We start from the raw sequence: 23,863 nt of genomic DNA on the forward strand, positions 1-23,863 counted from the left end.
TAGAATCGTGTTCTTAGAGAGAGAAGAGAGATTAAAAACCCCGTCATTCTCCTCTCTTTACTATTTGAAGACATAATAAAAAGGTTGCTGTCAGTAAGTCAGAAAGAGAGCCTATTCAAGAAATGAACCTGCCAAACCTTGTTCTCAGTCTTCAGCCCCTGTGCAAACATAAATCTATTATTTAAGTCAAACTGTGTGTGTATTTTGTTCTGGAAGCCTGAGATGACTAGTACCCCTTCCTCATTCTTGCCTACTCTGGTGTCTAAAGTGCACTCTTATGTGTGACTTAGAGAACAGTCTGCTCAAGTTGTGGGATATATCAGAGAAGAACACCATGGTACAGTGTAAGAAGTATTCCTTTACACTTGACAACTAGACAGGAGTAATCATCGGTCAAGGCACTTCCTATGCAGAGAAGGAAATGAATGGGTGATTTTTGTATGTTTGCATTTACTTTTAAATTCTTGAAATTTCATATTCTTTTCTATACAATCATAAGTATTCTGTAGTGAAGCATATCTGAGTATTTTCAGCTTTGACCAGCTTGTCTCCAAATCCTATCAGGGGTTACTGATACAGAGTAAACAAGGCTATAAATCACATACAATGCATTTAATACCTCAGCGCTTCGCAAATTGATCTAGAATAGGGGTCAGCTCAAATCACTATTCAAATGAAACCATTCCCTTCCCATGAAGAGAAGAAGGAATGCACATTAAAGATGGCAAGTGATGGTGGATTCAGATGTGTGGCTGCTTGGTTGCAAGTAGATGGAGGCCAGATTTCCTCAGGTGAGATTCTCCAGTTATTTATTTGGTAGAAGTTATGGATATTTAAAAGCACACATCTTTGTGCTGGCATTAAACTTGAAATCTGGTGGGCAACTTTTCAAGAAATAAAAGCTGCAAACAAAATAGCTTCCATTCCATTCAGCACGCTGTGGGAAACGACTAATGGATAAGCATTACTGTGACTGGCAGGGCGAGCTGCCAATAACAGGGATTCAAGCCCACATAAAAGCAACACTTTCTCGGCTTATTTCACTAATTTGTCAAAGTAGGACATTATCTGACAGGAAAGAAAACAGGGCTGGATGAGCACTGGAGAAGGGAACATTTAGAGTAAAGGCTCTACCTTTTGTCACCACTGGTCTGTAATGTCCCCTTTGTGTAATTAGGATTGACTTTCCCATCCTCTAACTGCACTGCATGCAACAAGAGCTGGTTCTTCTCTGCTAGGACATGCATCCATTATTTACTTATTCCTGCTTTGTCTTCTTACAAAAGAAAAAGGAAGTCTAGTGGTCAGAAGCAAAGCAATGGTGGCATTCTGATACACGTCCTTCAGAGACGGCATACTTTGGCATCCCTACTACCTCCTCATTTGCCTGTGTCCTCCTGTGGGGGAGGGGAGAGGACTCCAAAAGTGCTCTCATCTCTTTTCCATCTTCACCCCTTAACTCCTAGTTCCTTCTTACCACTTTAAACGGACAAACCAAATTAAATGTTATGACGGTCAAAACCTACAACTTCTAACACAGACAGAAGTGTCCACCATCACAAAAGAAGAGTCAATTCACCTCATTATAGTTTCAATGTAGTTCAAGATTTAGTGGACAACACCACCTTTTATTTCAGACAAGGCTTTTCCCGTAATTGCTAAGCACTCTGAATCTGAGGTGGTACTACCTTAGCTCAAATCCTACTTCTATCACTAACTCCTGGGCAGATTTAGATAAGTGAGTTTAATCTCTATGCCCCCACCTCACTTGTGAGTAGTAATTTACATCACATCTTACTGTATCAGGCAGAGAAGGCATTATACGGACAATTGACTATAATCAAGATTATGTCAGAACACAGCTAAAGTTGTACTGTTTTAAGCTCAGAATTCACTAGTACTATTAAATAGTTGTATGTAAAACCAAGTGAAGGATCATTTGTCTTAGATAACATAAAACAATATTCTTAAACATCAAATAAGGAACGGAGTTTAAAATGAAATCCCTTCTTCTAAGTTAGCCTCAACTGAAGCTAAGACTTGCACTTGACTTAGAAACATTCAACTTTCCTAAATAATGAGTCAATGGAAACCACAAGCCATGACAGAGTCAGCTTCAAAGCACTGACAAGCAGAGGCCTTGCTCTGTGAGATACATACTTTTGGGGAGATCTGTTGTCAACTTCGGCCTTAAGTCGTAAATTCTCCCTCAACAGGCCACCATTTTCCAACTTCAATTTTTTATTTGCCTAGAAGAAGAGTTAAAAATAATTAAACATAAGCTAACATAAAATTTCCTTGTAAAAATTATGACATGAGCCATCTGCATTCTTACAGCAGTATCAAAAAACTGAACACTAGACATAGCCCTCAGAAATGTAAAATTACCAGGGGGTATAGCTTGAAACTGTGACTACAACGAGGCATTTAAAATCCCCAAGCACCTTCTAAATCCTCTACTCAGGGAAATGAAGCTGTGTTAGTTAGCTAGCTCAAAGCCACTAAGGGATCATGTGGTTTTGTTTTGTTTTGACCATAAATGAATGCTCTAAACAAGACAAGATTATATCATCCACAAGTATTTACAAACTAATGCTAAAGAGTTAATTCTTACACCATGAGACTAATTTCTTGGTTACTATTTAAACACTTCTCTAGTGATAAATCTAACACAAGAAAACTACTGATTTTCGTTATTCAACAAGTCCTTCTTCTGTCTTTCAACTTCTGATACCCTTGAAATCTGGGTAGTATTTCCTAGTAAGTTCTACTGATTGTCCCTTGACATACATATGTAAGAAAAAAGTCCTTTAAGCATAACTTTTTTTTCTTGATTTGTTCAATATCTAAAATTACTAAAAAACATCCAGTAGCTCATATGGAATACATAGACTGTCACAAAAAGAAGGGGTGGGGAAAGCTAGAAGCTCAGTATCACAGATAGCCTACACAAAACAAACAAACAAACAAAACCAATGCTCTTAGAGTTTAGGATTTTCTTAAAAGCCCCTTTATTTAAATTTCCATTACTGCATTTGTGTACTACTAACAAAATTAAACTCTATAGATCAGACACCAAACTTAACTCACTCAGCAAAGAAAATGCTATGGTTAGAACATTTATTTTCATAGTTAACAAGTCACAGAATTACTGTCAGGGGGAAAAAGGGTAAACTAAGAATTTTTAAACATATATAGTAAAAAAAAACCGACCCATTTTTGACTAACTTCCAGAATGTATTACTTGCCTACTTAAATATAACTGTACCTCAACAGTAACAAGAAAAGGAGGGTGGAGAATACTCATTTGCAGCCTATACCCTTACTCAAACTTATCCAAGTTCATTTTGGGCTCTGAGCACTCACTCACCTTCATGGATGCACACAAGTCAGGATGGTGGAGGGTTAATTCTTTAAGTGACTGATAGACACCATTATTACCCCCGAAGATACAAGGAAAGCCATTTACTTCCTCATACATACCAACAATGAATTAAGCTTTCAAGCATTGCACCATAAAGAGAGGCACTTAGTGAATATTTTTTGATGATGACAAGAAGCTTAAATTAGAACTCACTTGACTTCCTTCCCTTCCCCCACACCCTAATACTGGTATCACTATCAGTATGTTTCAAGGTCCCTCACCAGTCCTGTGGCTTTTTAATACTTCTCATTATAGACTGGATAGCTCCTAACCATTAAAAGGAAATAAAGGTTATAAACAGTAGAATTCTGCCTACTTATACTACCTAGAGATATCAAAGACTTTAATAATTGTGCATTCTCAACTGACTGGGAATGATGTCTCATAATGTTTCCAAACTCACTGAATCCAGGAAGCACCAGAAGTCCATTTGCTCACACCAAGTTGTACTTTCCTGAACCCTTTCTTTTCCTGCATCTGACTTAGATCATTATTTGTACTTCATACATGTGTTTTGTCTCTATAGTCCATGTTTCTTACTCATTTATAATTTATTACTTAATACTATCAGTGGGTACCCCAAACAGGCTTATTAAATATCCCAAATAATTCTGATGTCTTAGGATATCTGTAACCATTGAATTTAAAAATAATTGTGATTTACAAAGCCTTCTTTTCATATATTCTCCACAGTGATATTATAAGCCCAGAGTGAATTCTGCACAGAGCTTCATGCTCTAAGAAGTATTTCTGCCAAAAAAATTTAGTAACTATAGAAGACCACACACGCGCTGGGCGGTGGTGGCGCACGCCTTTAATCCCAGCACTCGGGAGGCAGAGCCAGGCGGATCTCTGTGAGTTTGAGGCCAGCCTGGGCTACCAAGTGAGCTCCAGGAAAGGCGCAAAGCTACACAGAGAAACCCTGTCTTGAAAAACCAAAAAAAAAAAGAAGACCACACACAGCTTGCTGGTGGCTCAAAGGAAACATTGGAAGTCACAGGAGAAACTGCTGATTAATAATATTAGATGTCATTCCTTTTAGTTTTTCTTATCTTTTCACAAAGGTAACGTGTTTACACTAAGGCTGTCTGCTAACACACAAGTGAACTATATACTTCCCTTATAAACATGCGGGGAAGTATGGATGTAGTTCCTTTTTGTTCTGAAAGCAGTTTCCTTCTTCCTTTCACACTGGCCTTTTATGAATCGCACAGCATTTGTTTTCTATATGGACAATGGTTTACACTGAGTTGAAAATGTTCCTCTACTACTTAACCTCTCTGAAGATATGAGAGCTAATATGCAGTGGATCTTCTATAAAATATCATATGGAGTCCATTAATGATTTCATGGCTCAGGATGCAGTAATTCAGAACAAGAAGAGCATTTTAAGAGAATGCAGATAGGTTAAAAGGGCGGTTGTAGAAACGAGTGCTATAAAACCATACTCATTTAGCACTACTGTACTCCAGGGTAGAATCCTGAAGTCAAACTAAAGATTCTTTGTTCCAGAAAGCAATGCAATACCTGTCACTGCCCTAGTGTTAATAGCATGCATCTTTATCTCCTTTCTAGATTTAAAAAATCCTAAAAGTTTGCTCCCCCTCCCCTCAACTAATATTCTCTATATCTTGTTGGATGGATAGACAATAGGAAAATGAATCCGCCTCATATGCCACATTACTCTTTTGTATAAGTGGTCTAAAGTAGCTTCTCACAGCTTTCTCTGAATTAGTCAGTAAACTTTCAATGTGTACTTATATTCAGCTTTCAAGACCAGAGACTGCAGTGCTAGGAAAGATACTGTTAAAATCTTTTGTTCAGCTGGTACAGCGAGACACACCAGTAATCCTAACACTAGGAGTCGAAGCAGGAGGGTGGTTAGTTTGAGGCCAGCTTGGGTTACATGGTACAAGATCCAGACAATCTTGGGCTATATAGTGAGATTTTGCCTCAAAAAATAAGTGAATAAATGTTTCTTTGCTAAGTTGGGAAATGGGATATGTTTGTTTTAATGCCCAAAAAGCAGCCACTGCTATAAACTTAAAAAAATTAAGGCAAACCCCAAAGATGGGGGACAGAAACACATCCTTTCCACTGATGCAATTCTTCCAGAAGAACTCTCATACACAAGCACGACAGCATCTCCAAATATAGTCACAAATGGAACCACCTGATGGTTCTTGGCAGCTAATGACAGCTAATGAGACTATGTTTTCGTATTACATGTAAATGCTCATCCAGGGTTCAGTCCTGCTCTGACAAATTAGCTATGGAAGAGTCAAGGTATATGGCTATTTATACTTGTGAAAGTACTTAAAATACTGTAAAACTTTAAAAATAACCATCATAGATTTTCCCCCAAGACTACAACTTACCTCTTTTAACTTAGTCACATCATCTTTCACTTTTTCATAGATTTCATTAGCTGTTCTGAGTTTTTTCTTCCACTCTGCTACAGTTTCCAGGTCAGTTTTACTTGGATTATCTGCTGCTGGATGTTTGTCTTCATTTTGGCCGCCCTGCATCAACGTTAAAGGGTCCAGAATAGTCTTGATCTGTGACTCCAAGCTGAGGTTTTTACTTTTAAGTTCTTCTACTTCTTTCTGCAAACAATCTATTTCATCCTGAAAGAGCATGGAATTCAATAATCAGGTATGGACTAACTCTTGTATGCTAAGCCAGAGCCAATGTGTTCTTGAATATTACACTCAAACTTTTATACATACACTGATTCAGTGTATGTATAGTTTTGTAAGGAAAAAGTCAGTTTAAATTCTCAAAATGCTTTTTGACTCTTATAAAAATTGGTACCAATTACTTACATCTTAATTCAAAGACAACTATGGTTTTATATATAAATGTCAATCCTTCAATTTTGTTAAGATATCAAGAAAATAAGAACAAAACATGAATTTCAACAAAAAGTAGATTCTAATTGAGAAGGAAAACTTAAGGCATGTTAATTGCTTTACAGAGAGAAATTTAAAAACTGTTGTTCAAAATAGCCAACGAGAATTTTGTTTATACTTCTGCTTCTGTATCGAAATAGGAATGAAATCCTTCCACTTTTCACCCCAGATTAATATCAGTAGTGGGCCTTCAACTACTAGTCAGAGCTGTTCCCAATATCACTCTGGAACTGCTGTTGCTCTTGCATGTGACAGCAAACATTTGGAGTAGATTCTTCTGTGTAATGCTGGGAGGTTCTGCTGATCAGAGGTTGCAGACTACTGTAGCCTGGCAGCTTTCTCTAGGCTCGGCAACATGGAGGACTCCCTCCTTCCGCAAAAACCTCCTGCTCTCTACCCCACCTTATGTGGAGGATGTCTCTGGGCCCAGGATGTCTGACTTATGTCAAGGGTGAGACTCCTGACATAGTTCTCTGCAAAAGCTCTTCCCCCATGACCCACATGGTAATTAGGCAAGTGCTCTAGCCATTTTGATAGGACCCTGTTGCCACCTACGAAGCCTTGTTATAGGAGCATGCCACCTAATGCAAACTAGGATTTGTCCCCAGGCTCCCCAATCCTATATATTTCTTATATTCTGGAATAAAGTTGAGCTGATTCACTGAAGTCTGTCTCCTGGAGGGCTGTCTCCATCGTACCCACAGCTGTCTGAACCTTGTTCCCACTTCTGCTCCCTCCACTCTCGTGGACCAATGCAGCCAACGATCCCAAGGAAGAAGCACAGCCACAGTGTAATAGCATTTATTCTTCTATAATGGACATATCATCTTAATCTGAGATGGTCAAAAATTCTAACAGAAAATAAACTCCAAATGTCAGGGCTTGTCTGAATGTCCCTCCCAATCTCCTGCTGAAATGTAACTGTCATTGTGAGACCATTACAAGGGGGAAACATCAACAGGTGATTAGGCCATGAGGCCCTCATGAATGGGTTAATACTGATATCTAGGTTATCAATGAATGGGTTCCTGACTTCTCTTGTTCCTTTGTTCCATTATCATGTTGACAATGCCTTAACTTTAGCTTGCAGAAACATAAGCCAGGTTAAGGTGTTCTGACTTTAAAGCAAGAGAAAACAGACTTAAGTCAATGACCTCTCTGATTAATATCTATGGCCTTTATTAATTATGGAAGAGTGCATTTTAGATTTGTTACAGTACTAATTACCAGTAAATTATAATGCATTTCTAAAAGAAACCGTGCTCTTCCAGACCCCACTATTTGTTTGTTTGTTTTGACAAGGTCTTTGTGTCAGTGGTTCTCAACCTGATGTTGAGCAACTCTTTCATAGGTGTATTTACACTGGGATTCATAACAGAAGCAAAATTTCAGCTACGAAGTAGCAATGAAAATAATTTTATGGTTGGGGCACCACAATGTGAGGAATAATGGATCGCAACATTAGGAAGGTTGAGAATCACTGCTCTATGTAATCCTGGCTGTCATGGAACTCACTATGTAGACCAGGAAGACCTTGAATTCACAGAGATCTGCCTGCCTGTCTCCCAAGTGATGGAATTAAAGGGATGTGCCACAATACCCAATATAAGAAGTTGCATTCTTCAAATTAATATAGCAATGAATAAATAAACATGCACTTATCTATTCACAAACGTGGAAAACATGTAGGAATGAACATTTATTTCATCACTTATGCTGTAGTGTATTAAAATGTTTGAGGCAGCTGAGGTAGTTTCCATGTACAGAGTCTAATTTAAAGTTACTTTCTATCATACTATATGTATATAGCAGTATAAATATTTGTTGTGGACCAATCAGTCATTCTGTCTTTCTTCAAATTGACCAACCCTAAATTAGGAGATGAAGACCCTTCAGTCTTAAAACACCCCAGCCCTCGAGAAGAGACTGACCTTTTAGCTTCACAAGGCCCCTCTGCTTTGCCCCTCAGTCTTTCCTTGTGTGTCTGCTGCACGTGTGTTTCCTTACCCCCCACAGAAAGCCTTTAACTGCTAAAAACAAGGGATGGATATCTTCTATACATCCAGATCAAATATAATCTACACACACATGCACATGGAGATGTATATATTATAAAACTTCCACCCCTCCTTTAGTGGAGAGAAAATGACAACAGGGTTGAATGTCTACCATTCAAAAGAATATTTATTCCAGCAGCAGTCGTTCATTGGTAAAAATTCCACCTTCACCGTAGATCAGTAGCTTATTCACCTTTAGATGAAAATCAGAAATACATATTTCACACTGAAATCCCTGGGCTAACAGATGACATAACATTTATTTAGTGTACCAGAATTCATCATGTTTATAATCACCACTGAATCTATAAGCAGTAACAAATTAATTGAGTTCCCTAAGTGGGCTTCTTTAATCTAATTGCTCATTTTTTTTTAAATTGACCCAAAGAAGTACAGAGTATTAAACAGACCAACACACACACACACACACACACTCTTTTAAAAAGGAGGGGGCCAGAGAGACAGCTCAACAATTAAGAGCACCTCTGCTCTTCTAAAGGACCTGGGTTTGATGCCCAGCACCCACATGGCAGCCCCAGGTGATTCAACACCTTCTCCTGCCCTCAGATACCAGGCACTCAAGTGGTGCACAGGCAAACATGCACACAAAACACTTTCACACATAAAATAAAAATCACAAATTAAAAAATAATTTCAAAGAAGGAAAAGAAGAAGGGGAAATGTTTCCATTCTATGAAATCCTATTTTTTCCTATTCTATGAAATCCTAGTCCTTACTTAAATAAAACCATTTCTCAACAGCCTGGTCTACAGAGTGAGTTCCAGGACTGCCAGGACTGCTTCAGAGAAACCCTGTCTTGAAAAACCAAAAAAAAAAAAAAAAAAAAAAAAAAAAAAAAAAAAAAAAAAAAAAAAATCTCTCTATTTAAAATAGAAAAGGAAAAACTTATCAAATACCTTTTGATTGGCACTGAATGTTTCAGACTAGGCATGGGGGTGAATATGTGTAATCATAAGGGTCACAAGACTCTCCAAAATAAACAATCCCTCCTCCCCAAAGAAGACTGGAGGAAAATAAAAAGATCAAGGGTTCATAGGATGTGGGTCTCAGACCGGTTGACCTAAGTCAACTGTGAAATCACACTAAAGCTGTTTCAGTTACCTCATACTCTTTGTGGAGTAGCTCGAGTCTTGTTCTCCGAAGGTGCTTCCTGACTGTAGGGCTTAGCATAGGTTCACTTTCACCTGTTCCTCCTGGAGGGGAAAAATTCCTCAGTTTTGCTTGGTTTGGGTAAAATAAAAATGAACTTTTTTTTCATATTGTATTATACAACTTCCCAGAAATAAATTTTGAATAGGTAGATTGGAGACTCTGGTCCAGTTAAGGATAATGTGAAGCTACTTAAGGTTTAAAAAAGAAAATTAGTGCCACAGTAGGGGAGGCAAGAGGAGTCTCAAACAGCAGCTAGGAGAATAACAGGTTCAGAGAGACTACTGGTGCTTTGTTTTCACTTTAGGGGTAAATTTTTGTTTATCTTCAGTAAACATTAAAAGTGAGCCTATAGTTAGCCACAGGTACACAGCACCTTTCAGGAAACTTAAGTAGTTGTCGTGGTCTAAAGTTAGGGGAAACTGTCTTCAATACTGTTTGTGATGGAAATGGAAAGGAAGATACATGACAGAGAGAAAAAGACTGAGTGGGACTTTGGGATCATGGGGGGGGGTGGTTACCATTAGGCCTTTCTTTATTTTAACCCCGAGGGGGGAAAAACATGAACAACACCCAAAGAAATACCTTCAGGGTTGTGTTTACTTACCTAAATATCTTACCATAGCAAAGTCAAGGGAAGAAAGGGTTACACAGGATTAATTTATCAATTTTGAATACCGCAAATCTGAAGACAATTGTTAATTAAAACACATCCGGGTACTAGTGACACAATTCTCACTGAATCTAATGACCCAGTTACAGGTCATTACAGTTACAGGACTGAGGGCCAGCACTAGCTGTACACCCCAGTTTGTGGGAAATGCACCCACTATGAGTTCTTTCAGAGAGCTCTGAACTAACACTGGGGTTACTGCCTTTGTGTTAGCAACACGATAGCCAAAACATTTTACAGATGTTCTTTCTCCGGACAGTCTATCCAAGCACAAGGATGAATGGAGTATTTCATCTCAGAGTTCATTCGTGTGATTTAGATAGGAATGAATTGCTGTGGGATAGTGCTTTTGTAGGGTTTTTGTTGGTTTAATAAAACGCTGATTGGCCAGTAGCTAGGCAGGAAGTATAGGCGGGGCGAGCAGACTAAGGAATGCTGGGAAGAGGAAGGGCTGAGTCAGGAGTTGCCAACCAGACACAGAGGAAGCAATATGTAAATGTCTAACTGAGAAAAGGTGCCAAGCCATGTGGCTAAACATAGATAAGAATTATGGGTTAATTTAAGTGTAAGAGCTAGTCAGTAATAAGTCTGAGCTAATGGCCGAGCAGTTATAATTAATAGAAGCCTCTGTGTGTTTACTTGGGGGGTGTGAGGGGGAGAGATCTGTCCCAACTGTCGGCAGACTGGGACACAAAAACTTCCAACTACAAATGGTGCCAAAATGAGGTGCAAGAGTTTCCACTTAAAACCTGAGAAAGCTTTAAAAAAAAAAAAAAAGATTCTAAAACGGAGCTAAAAACAGCTTCCTAGTTGTGTCTCTCAGGCAAGCCATGAGCTACAGTATGTTGGGTTCACAATGGCATGTGGGCTTGAGTGCAGCATGACATATTCCCATGGTACACAGAGGCGTCTCCAAGCCACACAGTGCACTGTGTGACAGATTTAGCTTTTGCTATTACAAGAAAAAAAAAATGTTTTTGGGTTACACACTGCCGGATTCTGGGAGGCATAGACCCACTGCCTCCCAGAGTCCGGCAGTGAGCATGGTTCTCCCAAAGCTGGCTGTAAATGTAGTTCCCCCATGTGGGGAAGCTGAGGTGGAGCCAGCAGCCAAAGCTGCTATTTTAGTCCTAATAATGCTGGAGTTTAAAGCAATACATTCACAATAAGGCCGATTCAGATGGAATAAGACTTTGAATGGTTTACACTGTGTGTAAAAATGTATGTAGGCTTGAAAGAGAGAGAAAAAAGAATATAGACAGTTTTATTAAAGAAATAGAAAATTTTAAAAACTAAAGTCTTTTAAAGAGACAGTAAAAGTAATATAAAAAATAGGCCACGTAAAGATGAAAATCACACACAGAGTCTGGATTATACTGCTTTTTGGATTTTTAACTGGAGAGAGACATTTGATTATAAAGGCTACCGAATTAAACCAATATGTATATTTTAAAGGTATCTTGACTTCAAAATTTATGTCTAAGGATACGTTGCTTTGGAAAGGAGGCTCTGCTTTTGTTTTCACAGGAAGCAAGAGGCTTCTAGGTTAAGATACATCAGGTTTGAACAACCAAGACCCCCTGAAAGGTCTCCGATGACACCATGGTCGAGATGATCCAATATCCAAAAACAGGTTCAAGGCAACTTGCTCAGAGAATACAGCCTCACAGACTGCTCTAGTCAGGATTTGACCATAATCCTAAAATTTTCTTTGTATCCCCATAAGAATACAGTGCCCTATATCCGCAGGAAGTAGCCTAGAACACTACACCCACACTCCCAAAAAACAGATTATGGATGTTTGTCTTTGTTTAGGTAGATGGTTACAAATGGTTATTGGTCATAGTCAATCTCTTTCTAAAAGAAAACAGGGGAACATGATATAGAAATATAGGATATAGGTATCATAGGATAAAAGGATGGATTGTTGAACCTACTTTTAAAGAGCAACTTTTTAAAAACATTTTACATTGATATAGATTTTGGTTTATTGATACAAATTTAAAGTTAATTTTGTTATACTGTATGTATATTTCTACTCTTGTTTAAGGTATTATGTTTGTGCAGCTCATTTAAATTGTAATAGATAATTAAGAAATACAGATTAATAATTAGCCTTCTACGAGAATCAAACTTGTAGTCATGTTAAGTTTTCTAAGTATACATAGATATATTTCAATTAGATAGGTAATCTTCAAACACTTCAAAGACCTACAGAATATGGCATTTAAAATGTTTTAAAAACAGACTTTCTGGACAGTGAGACATTTCTGCTCCTGGCAGGACTGATTTACTTCAAAGATAAAGATGGGCATTGAAGATACTCCATATGGGGTTTATCTTCTTCTTAGCAAAAATATCCATTTGGGCAAGAAACTGTTCTTGTCTGGACTGCTTGACAAAATGTTGTATCAACTAGACATGCAGGAGCCATAGGAAGGTGACCATTGAACTTTACAAGATGAGATGGTCCTTCAGGTTCCTGCTTTACAGAAGAGCCTGCCAGATATTCTACAGGACACAGAGAAAAGTGACTGAGAGACTCTAGGCCTCTAGGCTGAAGAATGAATGCCCCAACATTGCAGAAGAACTTTGGGTAACTGTCCAGGTAGTCAGCTATATCTGTCATTTCCAGAACTTTTTAAAAATTGGTTACAATGCTCTTCCTGTTTACTTCAGGAATATATCCTTCTGAGGTCTTTGGTGTAGTTGAAGACTAAATAGTTATAATTATTGGTAATGGTTATATTGGTTATGATAAAAGATAAATTAGATATGAAACTTTAGACTCACAAATATAGGATAGAATATTTTCTTTAATTTTGCCAAATACAAATAAACTAGATATTATAACTTAATTCTTGCTTGATAACTGTTCTATTATATGTAATTTTACTATGTTAAGGTTAAAATCTTCCTTTTTGTGTAGACAGAAAAGAAGAAATGCTGTGGGATAATGCTTTTGTACACTGGTTTAATAAAAAACTGATTGGCCAGTAGCTAGGCAGGAAATATAGGGGCAAGCAGACTAAAGGAATGCTGGGAAGAGGAAAAGCAGAATCAAGAGTCGCCAGCCAGATGCAGAGGAAGCAAGATGTAAATGTCTAACTGAGAAAAGGTACCAAGTCACGTGACATAAATAAGAATTATGGGTTAATTTAAGTGTAAGAGCTAGTTAGTAATAAGTCTGAGCTAATGGCTGGGCAGTTATAATTAATAGAAGCTTCTATGAGTTTACTTGGGGGATGTGAGTGGGAGAGATTTGTCCTAACCATCGGCAGGCTGGGACACAGAAAAACTTCCAACTACAATGAATAAAGCAGGAAGAGATGTGATGAAAAACTAAGGAAAAGCATTAAACTACTTTAATTATCAATGCTCTCATCTTACACAAAGACCTGACTCCTTGCTAACATTAAGTAAGTCTAAGCATAGAGAGTTTAACCAGTAGACTGCAAGGTAGCAGAGAAGGAGCCTTCTGCAAGACTTCACCCATGGCCATAAAAGAAGCTTCTTCGCAGCCAGCTTGGATCCCAAAGTCCCACTCAGTCTTTTTCTCTCTGTCATGTATCTTCCTTTCCATTTCCATCACAAACAGTATTGAAGACAGTTTCCCCTAACTTTAGACCACGACAACTACTTAAGTTTCCTGAAAGGTGCTGTGTACCTGTGGCTAATTATAGGCTCACTTTCAATGTTTACTGAAGATAAACAAAAATTTACCCCTAAAGTGAAAACAAAGCACCACCTAGCTGCTGTTTGAAACTCCTCTTGCCTCCCCTAATGTGGCACTAATTTTCTTTTTAAACCTTAATTAGCTTCACATTATCCTTAACTGGACCAGAGTCTCCAATCTGACTATCTAAATTTTGTCTTGCTCTATAGTGCAGGCCACATACCACCACCCCGGCAACATTCCTAAAGCACACTTGGGGCACACCACTCCCTTGCTCAAACCTAAATGTCACCAACTTCATCAAGCCTTTCTCAGAGTTCCTCACCTTCTTTCCAACACTCTCTAGCCCTTTATTTCCCCTTCTTAGCACCCGTGACTTTAAACCATTAATATTTCTGTTCACATGCAGTCTCTAATATAAGCTGCATGTGGCCTTTGAATTATTTCAGATCTTTCACGGTCCTTTGCACAACATATTATATATAATTACTGAGAAACCCAATATGATGTTGATCTTTAACAATGGAAACTTATCAGTCTTCCCCCATACAAACACTGTTTATAAATTGTCTTAAATCTATCTTATGCACATATAAAATAGACCCTTACCAATAATCTCTTTGCAAGGATTTTCTGGAGTGATAGGGACTCTGCAAGCTGGACACTGGCTGTTATTCTTCAACCACAAGTCGATACAAATGGAACAAAACACATGGTTGTTGGTGCATACAACAGGTTGACGCACCTTTGAAAAAGAAGAAAAGAGAAAAAAAAAGAAACATTACTTTTAGTACAGAGCAACCGTCATAACTGGATTCCCAATATGATTTTGTTTAGAGCAAACAAATCGTCCCTTTCAAGTATGGGGTAGTAAGTAGGGTAAGGAGAGCACACTGAGGAGTGTCAAACAATGCTTCTCTTGACCACGCTGTCCTCCTATGACAGAGATGCTGGATGACAGAGTTGGTCATGGAGACCGCAACTTTGATCTGAGATGCTTATTATGTATTTAACATTCATGGGCAAAAAAGAAAATACTTTCTATTTAATAATTCTGGGACTTTTTCCCCTCAGCCTATTTTCTACTAAAATTATAGGATAGCAGAATCATCAATGTGATACTTGAATTCTTCAGTGTATTCCACTATATCATAAAGTACCAACAACCCCCTACTAAGCATTACAAAAAGATATGTAATGATTTTGAAGTGGTTTGTCATGACTTCATTGCCCAATATAATGGACTGGGGTAATACGACCTTTAAGAAAGGTGACTCTGTGTTGGGAGAAGTCAGGTCTTGGTAACAGTGATTAATTCCCACAAGAGTTAGTTGATAAACAAAGACCAAGTCTGGCCCTCTCCCTAGTCTCTTGTTTCCTATCTCACCACATAACTCCCTTTCTTTCTTTCTTTCTTTCTTTCTTTCTTTCTTTCTTTCTTTCTTTCTTTCTTTCTTTCTTTCTTTCTCTCTCTCTCTCTCTCTCTCTCTCTCTCTCTCTCTCTCTCTCTCTCTCTTTCTTTCTTTCTTTCTTTCTTTCTCCTTCTTCTCTCCCCTCTTCACATGGCTAGAAATTCAGGTCATATTATGTTCATGGATGTTCTAATTTTATCCTGCTGTTCATAAAATTTCTTAAGAGCCCCAGACTTCTAAATACTAGGATGACAGCACCATATTTATCCTATAGTCCCTTCTTCCCAACCACATACTACTGTAGTATTTTTAAAAGTAACTTATACCCCAAGAGTAAGAAGCCCAGTAATGAAGGAAGCTGTTTTCTTAGACTAGTAGCCAGTTTGGAATGGTAATTGAGGTGGTTTGAATAAAAATAGCTCCCATAAGCTCATATATTTTAATGCTCAGTTACCAGGAAGTAGAACTGTGGAAAGGATTCGGAGGCATGGCCTTGTGGGAGCAAGTAGGTAGATTACTGGGCTTTGAGGTTTCAAAAGCCCGAGCCAAGCACAGTCCCACACCCACACCCTGGTCCCTGCCTGCAGATCAGGATGTAGCTCTCAATTACTTCTCCAGTACCATGACTGCCATCCCTCTAAAACTTATGGAAGCCAATATTGAAGACAGAACCATACACATTATATAAGGGACATCAAGATGCTCCACCTTGTAAGAAACTACGTAAAAGCAATCAGGGAAACAATTTAAAAGCAATCAAAATTTTCTATATATTTAGTTAAAGAGATCTTTCAATCTAGAGGACGGTTTTGATTAAATCAAAGTGCCAATGACAAGAGGAACAGTTTTCTATGTAGTGAAAGTCCAGGTCCTATTTTGGTCATATGACATTTCTTACATCAAACTCAATTATAAGTGGGTAAGCCTGGGGTAAGAAGCCTTGAGAGTCACTGGCATAAAAGAGAACAGCATCTAAAACCACAGGACGGGTGCAGATTCCTGGCCCAGGCCAAATGGCTGGAGGAAAAGGGCAAGTACAAGAGGAGCACCTAGAAAAGAAAGCTGAGAACAGGACCTGAGTGCCAGGATGGAAAGCATGGCAGTTCTCAACAGGGAGGCAGTCCCCAAGTAAGACGTTGATGAAGTAGAGATGACACTGTGATTTAACTGTATGAAATGATTTGCTACTGAAAAGAGTTTCTCAGCAAATGAGGGTTGGGGACAGAAACACAAGAAGGTTGAGAGGCAATGAACGCTGAAGATAGAAAATACAGACAAGTCTCAGATATAAAGGAGAAAGTATACAAATTGGACCATAGTTAGCAAGTCACAGTGATGGAGAGGGTAGGGATAGCACAGCCAGAGACAGCAAAATTCCCAAGAAGCCAAAAGGGGAACGGGATTAGAGCCCCAGGACGATTTTGTCTTACACAGGAGGGAGGAGCCAGCTTCCATAGGAAGACAAACACAGGGGTTGATCTGAGGACTGGAAAGAGAGAGGATCCATGTTCCGGCTTTCTCAGCTGGGACTTACTCTTTAAATAGAAAGCAAAAAGTGAAGAAGGGGACAGTATGTAGATGTGAGAAAAGGAAAATAAAGCAGTTATTCTGGAAAGCAAAAACCAAGTTTATTAGGAGTACTTAGCAGGACTAATTAATTTTGTTTAATTTCTATTTGAGGTCTGTGGTCTTGAATGCAATGTAAGACCAACTCACACAGGGGTGAATTTTTCAGCTGGTGAGCTGCTCAGGTTTAGGCAGGAAACAGATAAAGAGTTTGTTTTACCCAGAGTTGGGGTTTTGCCAAAGAGGAAAGGGGAAGTGGTCACAATGGTCATAAGACAATGAGCACTTAAATGGCAATGATGACAATGAAGAAGTGACACAGCATCAATGACAGGCTTCAGGAAGCAGAAAGAGCTTAGCAAAAATGGGATCAGAGAGTAAACACATCTGGTCAAGATACCAGGGGAGGCACAGGGGCTGCTAACATTTGTCTGGGGCCGTATTATCTGATATGCCCAATTTCTCTCTTAATCTCATGTGTCACGTGTGGTTAATGTGTATTCTATGCTTACAACTCCCAAGTCTCTCTCTGACCTCAGTAAGAGACAGAGTTTAGGCTTCTAAGATAAACCTGGGGCCAGCTCCCAGTATCCCACATTTTAACCTCAAGTAAACCTTTTGGTTATTGTAGGCTTAGTTTTTAATCTCTGAAAATTATGGCTTTCATTTATGTGTTAATTTAAGTTAAATAATATATGCTAGCAAATTCACATAACTCCCCTGCACTCACACGGGGACACACCACACACACATACACACACACACACACACACACACACACACACACACACACACACACACCAGTATTGCATACCCAAGGGACCAAATACATAAAAAGAAGTTAAAGATGCCAGAAACATGGGAAGGAAAACATGTAGGGAAACTACAGTGAGTAGAGCCAGCCCACCTGCATGACTATCTGGACTGTCCCCAGCAGTCTATGGGGAAAGAGCTTCCCAATCGCTAGGGTTATCAAATTCCATAGTGTGTCCAGGATGCCAGGTGTGGAGTACCAGGCTCTAGTGTTTACTTTGTTGGGTTTCAGTCTTACCTTAAAGCTTTCTGTATTCCGCCAGGTGGCGGTGGCGCACGCCTTTAATCCCAGCACTTGGGGAGCAGAGGCAGGCGGATCTCTGTGAGTTCGAGGCCAGCCTGGACTACAGAGCAAGATCCAGGACAGGCACCAAAACTACACAGAGAAACCCTGTCTTAAAAAAAAAAGAAAGAAAAAAAGGATTTTAGGCCGGGCGGTGGTGGCGCACGCCTTTAATCCCAGCACTCGGGAGGCAGAGCCAGGTGGATCTCTGTGAGTTCAAGGCCAGCCTGGACTACCAAGTGAGTCCCAGGAAAGGCGCAAAGCTACACAGAGAAACCCTATCTCGAAAAACAAAAAAACAAAAAAACAAAAAAACAAAACAAAACAAAAAAAAAAAAAGCTTTCTGTATTCCTATTCCTCCCTTTTAGAAAAGAAATGTTTACCTTATACTATTCCACTTTGCAATTATGTAACTTGGTTTTCAGTTCTTCCCTCCAGTGTTTCACAACTATATGTCTGCCTTGAGTCTCATGAGACTTCAAACAATAACAGAATAGTTAAAATTTTGGTACTCTTGGGGATGGGCTGAAGGTACTTCATAGTTTGAGATGGCCATGTGACTGTGGAGGCCAGGGATACAATGCTATAGTTTGGATCCTGTACATCCCCCAAAGGTCCATGTATTGCAAGTTTTATCCTCAGCCTGTGGCCTACTGAGAGATAGCAGAACCCTAAGGAAGTTGTTTGTGGTGTGCCCCTGAAGGCTACTGGGACCCAATCTTTCCGCTTCTACTCTTTGCTTCCTAGCTTCCAAGAACAGATTCTCTCACCATGAACTCCTGTTATGATATTCTATGTTTCCTGTAAGAAAAAAATGTGAACTAAAATAAATATTTCCTGTGTATGATATATTTCATAGTGCAGGAAAGGCTTCTCACATTTTTACATGGCTATATCTTTGATAACAGTATGCTCTTTTTTTCCCTTTAATGTTCTTTTTTTTCTACTTTGTGCCTTGCTTAGACAATTGGTTATATTCCACTTTCCCCATTAGAATTAGTCTCAGTGGGGGAAGGATAGTGTCCTGCTCTTTGTATCTCCTTACTTCACTTGGTAGATTGCTTTGAAGATGGTGGGATTTAATAAAAGTAAATTTTGACACAGAAAATGAAAAAGTGAGATGATGTTGCCCAAACTGTCTTCTGAAGCAAAAGATTATGGTCAAACAGTAAGAAAAACATTTTACCTCTCCATTTAGTGTACCAAAATGATAAAAAAAAAAAAAAAAAAAAAACCCTACAGGCAGACTACTTTGCTCTGGCTGCTTAGAGCCATCAACAAAGGCCCACAACAGAATCATTTGTACTGTTGGAACGTCCTATTACTGTCACTGTGTTGGGTTTTTAGAAGCTGACTAATCCATTTCTCTGGACAGGCTATGTATCAGATAATGATTTCCAGAGGGCAGTATATCTTTAGCTTAAGATCCTCCAGCTAAGATGGTGGACTAAAAACTGCCTACATGGGACATGTTAGGAAGGAAAATTAGTGCCAGAATGGACTCTACTCCAAAAACAAAAAAGAGCTTCAGAAATGTGCATGTGATGATATAATGGCAGAGAGCACTAAGAAAAGAATGGGCAATGCATAGAAAAGAAGCAAGGCAAACTTAATACAGCTTCACCCATGGGAATCCCCAGCAAGCAGACAGGAAGCAGAAGTCTTATCTAAAAGGTAAGCTAGAGCCCCTGGAGGAAAGAGACGGCCAGCTACCCTGCAAAGCTAAGTGTGGTTGGCAGATCCACTGCACTTCATAGTTCATCAACTGGGCAGGTCCTCCCATCTTCCCCAAACTCTTCAGACTATATACCCTTCTCTGGGGCAGCAATGTTCAACCTGAGAGGTGTCTCCCAAATGCAGTGGGAGTAAGGAAGCAACCATAACACTGTATGGGCAAAGGATTTGTACTTTCCAAGCCCCCTAAGTACTGATCTTACTGCGGAAGGATGTGGATGTCTTATGTGTTTGGCTGGAGCATCAAAGCTTTCTGAATCTACAGAACTGAAAGGCAAACAGGTAGCCAGGCTCAGGAGTATTAAACTTGCAATTCAGTTGGAAGAAACTGCTATACAACAAAAGGGAATTGGTCAAGAAGATGTAACCATTTCAAGTATATATGTACTAAGTGTCATTGAAGATACTTCAGTTAAACTACATCATCAATCAAATAGAATTAATAAATATCTAGAGAATATTCCATCCAATAGAAACAGAATACACATTCTTCTCCACAGTTCATGTCACCAATTGCTAAAACAGACGACATTCTAGGTCACAGAGCAAATCTTAAACATGAAAGAACAGAAATAATTTTTTGGATCTCGTCAGGCAACAGTGAACTAAAACTAGGCATCAAAGACAAGAGAAGCTACAGAAACTACTCAAATACTTAAAGATTGAACAATTACATTCTTGATGATCAGTGGGTCACTGAAGAATCAAAAATTATTAAAAATTAAAATAATTCTAGAAGAAATAAAAATTAAAAACACAACTTCCTAGAACTTTTGTGATACTAAGGCATCACTAAGTTCAGTTTACAGCTATGAGTGCTTACACTAGAAAAAGATATCTTAAATAAATAACACACTGATACACACTGAGGCCATAAAAATAAGAACAAGAAAAAGATGGCTCTTTGAGAAGATAAAGGAGACTGACAAACTCCTAGAGAAATTAACCAGTTGAGAAAGACCCAACTTTAATGAAATTAGAGATGAAGAGAAACTATTATAACAGATTCCAATGAAATCTAGAGGCTCATTGGGAAGTATTGTGAAATTTACATCCACCAAACCTGCATAATCTGTAAGAAATGTATAAATTTATAGACACACAACCTACTTGTTGCTGGAGAGCTTCTCTCCAGGTTCTACCAATCCCCGCAGTCCCACAATCCACGTATAAAACAATCACTCAGATGCTTATATTACTTATAAACTGTATGGCCATGGCAGGCTTCTTGCTAACTGTTCTTATATCTTAAATTAACCCATTTCTAGGGCTGGAGAGATGGCTCAGAGGTTAAGAGCACTGGCTGTTCTTCCAAAGGTCCTGAGTTCAATTCCCAGCAACCACATGGTGGCTCACAACCATCTGTAATGAGATCTGGTGCCCTCGTCTGGCCTGCAGGCATACATACAGGCATAATACTGTATACATAATAAATAAATAAATAAATAAATAAATAAATCTTTAAAAAAAAAAAAAAATTAACCCATTTCTATAAATCTATACCTTGCCACGTGGCTGGTGGCTTACTGGCGTCCTTACATGCTGCTTGTCCTGGCGGTGGCTGCAGTGTCTCTCTCTCTCCTTCTTCCTGTTTCCCCAATTCTCCTCTCTCCTTGTCCCGCCTATACTTCCTGTCTAGTCACTGGCCATCAGTGTTTTATTTATATAGAGCGATATCCACAGCAAAAGAGCTAACAGCAATACTTCTCAAACTGTAAAATGGCAATGCTCCTTAAATTGTAGAAGACCAATACTCCTCAAAGTGTACAACAGTAATACTCCTCAAAGTGTAAAACAGCAATAATCCTAAAATTACACAAGATAAGATGGGAAGGAGCATTATCAAACTCATTCTACGAAGCTAATATTACCACGATAACCAAACCAGATAAATACACAGAAAAAAAGAAAGACAGATGGTAGGACAATTTCGCTGATGAACACAAACAGAAAACTTTTTGACAAAATTTTTGTAAATCTACTTAAGAGCACAGTAAGGGAACTGGAGCAATGACTCGGTGGCTAAGAGCACTCACTATTCTTGCAGAAGACCCAGGTTTGGGTCACAGCAGCTACATCAGTGTTTCTTAACCTGTGGGTTGTGACCCCATTGGGGTCACATGTCAGATATTCTGCATATCAGATATTTACATTATAATTCATAACAGCAAAATTAGAGTTATGAAGTAGAAAGAAATAAAACAGCAATTTTATATTTATTTTATTTTTATATAATAAATAAATAAGTAAATAAATAAAATATATTTATTAAAATTTTATAGTTGGGGGGTCACAACATGAAGAATTGACTGTACTAAAGGATGGATTAGGAAGGTTGGGAACCACTGCTCTACATGATGGATCACAGCTGTCTGTAACTCCAGTTCTAGGGAACCAGACCTCTGTAGGCACAAAGTACACACACAATGCGTATACAAGTAAAACATTCATACACATAAAATTTAGAAAAAAAAATTAAAGAACACATGAAAATCATACATCATGACCAAGTTGATTTCAGCCTAGGGAGGCAAAGCTGGATCAATATATACAATAAATATAAGAAATCAAGTTAAGGACATAAATCACAGGATCACATCAGCAGACAGAAAACAAAAATCCTTGACAAAGTTCACTATCCCTTCACAATAAAAGTCACAAACAGCTGGGTGGTGGTGGTGGTGGTGGTGGTGGTGGTGGTGGCGGCGGCGGCGGCGGCGGCGGCGGTGGCGGCGGCGGCGGCACGCCTTTAATCCCAGCACATGGGAAGCAGAGCTAGGAGGATCTCTGTGAGTTTGAGGCCAGCCTGGTCTACAGAGTGAGATCCAGGACAGGCACCAAACTACACAGAGAAACCCTGTCTCCAAAAACAAAACAAACAAAAAGTCACAAACAAATTTGGAATAAAAGGAACATATTTCAAGATCATAAGCCTACATCTAACGAACTTATAGGCAATATGTGAAGGTGACAAAAACATACACTGGTGCTGGGAAAACTGGATATCTACATGTAGACGAATCATACTAGACCCATCACTCTACCCTTGCATGCCGCAACAATTCGAAGTGAATCAAAGACCTGAAAATTTGAAAATGCTAGAGAAAAACATAAGAAATATATTTAAAATTATATAGGCACAAAGAAAGACTTTCTGAAAAGATCTATAGCACAGGAAATAATCCAAAGAACTGACAAATAGAAATAAGAAACCTCTAGAACAGCAAAGGCAACCATCACCAGCTATACATCAGACAGGCAGTTATACATCAGAGAGGCATTAATATCTAGCATATGTAAAGAACTGGAAAAACTAAACACCAAAATCCAAATCATCCAATCAGCGAATGGGCTAATGAACTGACATGACAGTTCTTAAATAAAAATGGCCAATATATATTTGAAAGTGTTCTACATCCTAAGCCACCAAGGAAATGAAAATTAAAATGGCTCTGAGAATCCATCTCTTATCAGAACAGCATTCACTAAGAGAACAAATGCAGCAAATGCTGGCGATAACTCTTACACTGCTGGTGTAAATGTAAACTGGAGAAGACACCAGAGAAGTTCCTGTGTAGGTTCTTCAAAAACTAACATAAGAACTACTTATGATACAGATATACCACTTCTGAGTACAAATGGAAGGATTCTAAGTCAACATGCTATACAGTACTTGAACATCCATATTTATTATTGCAATGTTCACAACAGTTAAGATATGGAACCAATTTAGATGTCCATCAACAGATGAATAAATAGGATACATACACAAAAATGAAGTCATATCTTGCAAGAAAATGTTTGGAACTGGACACCATTATGCTAAGAGAAAGAAGCAAGTCTTGAATATCAAATGTGTTTGTTCATATGTATAATCTAGATTTAATTTTATGTCTGTCTAGGTCATGAAAATAAAAAAAGGAACCCTGAAAAGTAGGGGAAAGGTCTTAATGGGGAAGGGAGGTTATATAATAACATGTGGCACAAAGCAGGAGAGATTATTTGGGAAGAAAAGATTCAACAGGAAAATGGAGAAATATAAATATTGTACTTGGGATGCTGGGTGGTGGTTTGAGAGAGAAATGTCCTCCCTAGGCTCATGTAATTGGAGACCTTGTCCCTGGTTACTGGCATTATGTTCA

At 38.7% G+C, this 23,863-nt stretch overlaps 1 protein-coding gene across 1 annotated transcript in view; it reads right to left on the reverse strand.

Annotated features, from left to right (window-relative positions):
• The window catches only part of Obi1 (ORC ubiquitin ligase 1), a 49,622-nt gene that overhangs the window by 21,066 nt on the left and 4,693 nt on the right, over positions 1-23,863 (reverse strand). The window contains exons 2-5 of the mRNA XM_006977974.4: positions 14,522-14,657; positions 9,516-9,607; positions 5,803-6,051; positions 2,161-2,249 (exon numbers count right to left, since the gene is read on the reverse strand). Of these exons, the coding sequence (XP_006978036.1) occupies positions 2,161-2,249; positions 5,803-6,051; positions 9,516-9,607; positions 14,522-14,657 (566 nt within the window). The remainder of the gene's footprint in view (positions 1-2,160; positions 2,250-5,802; positions 6,052-9,515; positions 9,608-14,521; positions 14,658-23,863) is intronic.

Source organism: Peromyscus maniculatus, chromosome 9, assembly GCF_049852395.1.
Source record: "Peromyscus maniculatus bairdii isolate BWxNUB_F1_BW_parent chromosome 9, HU_Pman_BW_mat_3.1, whole genome shotgun sequence".
Lineage (NCBI taxonomy): Eukaryota > Metazoa > Chordata > Mammalia > Rodentia > Cricetidae > Peromyscus > Peromyscus maniculatus.